Here is a 3,285-nt window from a genome sequence, read left to right on the forward strand (position 1 = left end):
CTGCACTTGCATGTATGTGTGCCTTTTTTTTTTTTTTTTTTAAATTTAACAACATCTCACACCCCAAACAACCTAGATATGTAAGAAGCATTACAGACCAGAGGCAAAGCACATAAATCTAATTTTGGGATGTATGGATGTACTGCCCCTTTATTATTTATTCTGTATTATTTTTTGTATTATTTATTGTTATTTGGATTTGAAAGAATCTTAAGGAGACTTACAAGAGATACAACAAAGGAAATTACACATTATCTTTATTATAGAAAAGAAATTGTTACACTCACCAACAAAGCTTAAAATTTACTAGCATTTCATTATTTAAGTCTTTGAAGAATACATTTACAAAAAAAATAAAATAAAAACAACAGAGTTTATGTTTTTAAACAGAAAAAATACCATGTGGTCCACCCACAGGCCTCATATGCTTAGCATAAATGTTAACAACCAAATGGATTCTTAGAGCAGATGAAAGGATAACTGCAAGTACACTGAGTGTTACTCCAACCATCTGGAATTAGAAAGTGAAAAATCAAAATTAACATTAAATTCATTAAGGCAGTGGTTTTATCATTAATTAACAACATTTAAATAGAGGTCAGCACCTATTGTTTCTTATTTAAAAATATATTCATTTCATCCAAATTAGAATTTTTCACCTAGATTAACACCCCACCTGCAGTTACTTTGTACCCCAGCAGTTTGGCATCCTCACAGTAGACTGACAAATTATGCATTGTAATTCCCAGTAAGCAAACCCTTTTAACACACTTTACTGACACACTGTATATCAGATTTGACAAAATGGCATACATTAAAACACAGGGTGTGTCAGTCTCATAGCTTGAAGAAGCCATGTATCAAATTTGATCTGAACTAACATACCGAGGTTAACTCGACAAGTCACACTCTGTGTAAGAAAATAAAATAATATAACATTTTCAGAAGCTGATATTACTCACAGGCAGATTGTAGGTAGAGGCAAGAGTAGCTGCTGGAAGAAGACTGGCTGTACCAGTTGGTGTAATAGAAGCCCTCACGGTCAATCCAAAGCCACTGGTTCTGAGAGGCAAAGAACATACGTGTGAGGAAGTGTTGTCTTAGTCTCTTCATTTATTCTCACATCCATTCTGTGTAAGTCTAGATCCACTTCTGACCAGGTCCTAAGTTTGATCTGGACTGACTGAGGTAGTGTTTCTTTTTTTTTAAAACTCTACCTGCAGTCTGAAACCTCCCAGCCAAGCAGTAGTCCGACCTGCTGTCTGTGTCATCTGTTGGAGGAAGCTGTACTCTCTGGGGTTGGCAACTGAGGCCAGATTGCCACCCAGACTATTGCAGTACTCCTATTGGATAGATGAACCACAAAGAGATGTATCATTAAGCTGCAGTGTGAACTTAAAGCTCTGTGAGTCATGTGGCAGACTGACTGACCTACAAATATATACAATCACCAAAGCTTTAGGTCAGGTGAAGCAGAGGCTGTCATTTCTATGATTTCCATGAAAGGGTGTTTCTAAAAATTTGCTCAACTAATTCAAAAACCATGGATAATCTCATTGTTCAACTGTAAATGTATAGTTTAGATCAGTGACAGTACCTCAGCAGAGATCCAGGACTTGGGACTATTGATGAACTTGAAGCAGCGAGAACCATAGCTGAACCAGCCATCTGGACAGAAGCTAAAACGAGCTGCAGACAGGCAGACAGTAATGAATGCTTCATTATTGTGTATACTTTTGTTTCTTTACTTTTAATCACGCTTTTATAGCATGTTTAACAGCCTCAAAAAGCATATAAAATGACATTTTAATGGGAGAGAAAAATATATTGATTAAGTAAATAAAGACATTTAATAAAAGCTAAAATTCCTATTGCTCATCAGTTTCACCACAGCATCCTTTCCAATCAATCCTCAGTAGGGGTGGCAAAAATATGGGCACTAGACTTAATAAGCTTACACATTCATACATATCCAAACTTCTCTAATGTGGCTGGCAGAGAGAAGTGTTTGAATTTGATTTGACTATTTGTTGCTGTTAATTAAAAGATTATTTACCAGTGAGCTAAACAAGATCAAAAGGAAGTCTTACATTGAGGTGTGTCTGCTCCCTCAAACTCTTGGGCTGCACAAAATGAAAAACACAATCAGTGATAAAAGGAAGATATATCTATATCTATATGTATATATATATATATATATATATATATATATATATATATATATATATATATATATATATATATATATATATATATATATATGATTTTAAGGATATTCTCATTGGTTCCTACACACAAGATGTGAAGCCCTTTACCATTATGTGAAACTGAAATTGCATACAGGTCATTTATGTGCATTGTAATGAGTCCAAGTTAAATTTGTGTGAGTTGGTTAAGGATGCACATTGCTAACCCTCAAACTCTGTAACAGTGCGATTCAAAATAACATTCAAGTTGTGACTGTACTGATGATACTACACTTGAAATTTGAGATCATATTGAGGTCTAAGGTTGTGGCGCTGAAACTCTGGTTGAACTGACCAGGGGCAGCAGCCACGTCTTCCTTCAGGATGACCATTGCTTCTTCTGTGGACAAACCACATGTGTGTTGGTTTTAGATTCTTACTGTCTTTGTACATCTTGAAACAAACACCTTCAACACTCACCTGAAGCCTCATGATTGTCTTCAGCTGGAACTGCAGAGAAAAAAGAGACACAGTCAGTAAAAATGGTGCATTAGTGACTCTCCCATCATTTCTTCAGGGTTGGCTGATTGAATCTGACCTGCCAGTGCAGCAGAGAGGAGAGCAGAGAGGAGCAGGACAGTCTTCATGTTGATGCTCTGTTATGAAATACACAAAAACAGCCAATAAATATCCAGAAAGAGCAGAGGCATGAAGTCAGTGAATGAAAAGCTCTGCAGTAGGGTTCTTACCTGTCAGGTAAAGCTATTGTTCAAGTATCAGCTGAGTGATGCAGTAATGACGGGGAAATTCTCTGCTCTTTATATACACAAACTGAGTCACATCAGGTCACGTTCCTGTGGGCGTATGCAGGCCAGGAAGATATTTGCAAAGTGTGCATAAAGGTATGTACTTGAACTCTGATCTGTTTGGTAAACAGGAAGTTATAATGTGCAAATTGTATCTGGCACATGTATTGTGATACATTGCCTCATGTTGTTTTGATTAGGTGCAATACAAAAACAGTGAATTGAAATGTATTGGACATTAACAGTGGTTGCGAAAAAATGACACACTTCATTGTCTTGAAAATGTGTTTTGA

The 3,285-nt window shown here is 36.3% G+C and overlaps 1 protein-coding gene across 1 annotated transcript; it reads right to left on the reverse strand.

Annotated features, from left to right (window-relative positions):
• Nucleotides 1-289: 289 nt before the first annotated feature.
• LOC116326952 (ladderlectin-like) lies at nt 290-3,012 on the reverse strand. The gene is made up of 9 exons (XM_039612961.1): nt 2,936-3,012; nt 2,785-2,842; nt 2,667-2,696; nt 2,542-2,586; nt 2,091-2,123; nt 1,598-1,689; nt 1,218-1,343; nt 963-1,062; nt 290-511 (listed from the first exon to the last, which is right to left on the reverse strand). Exons 2-9 carry the CDS (start codon nt 2,831-2,833, stop codon nt 441-443), a joined length of 546 nt encoding a protein of 181 aa, XP_039468895.1. The 5' UTR covers nt 2,834-2,842; nt 2,936-3,012; the 3' UTR covers nt 290-440.
• Between the last annotated feature and the right edge of the window lie 273 nt (nt 3,013-3,285).

Source organism: Oreochromis aureus, linkage group 6, assembly GCF_013358895.1.
Source record: "Oreochromis aureus strain Israel breed Guangdong linkage group 6, ZZ_aureus, whole genome shotgun sequence".
Lineage (NCBI taxonomy): Eukaryota > Metazoa > Chordata > Actinopteri > Cichliformes > Cichlidae > Oreochromis > Oreochromis aureus.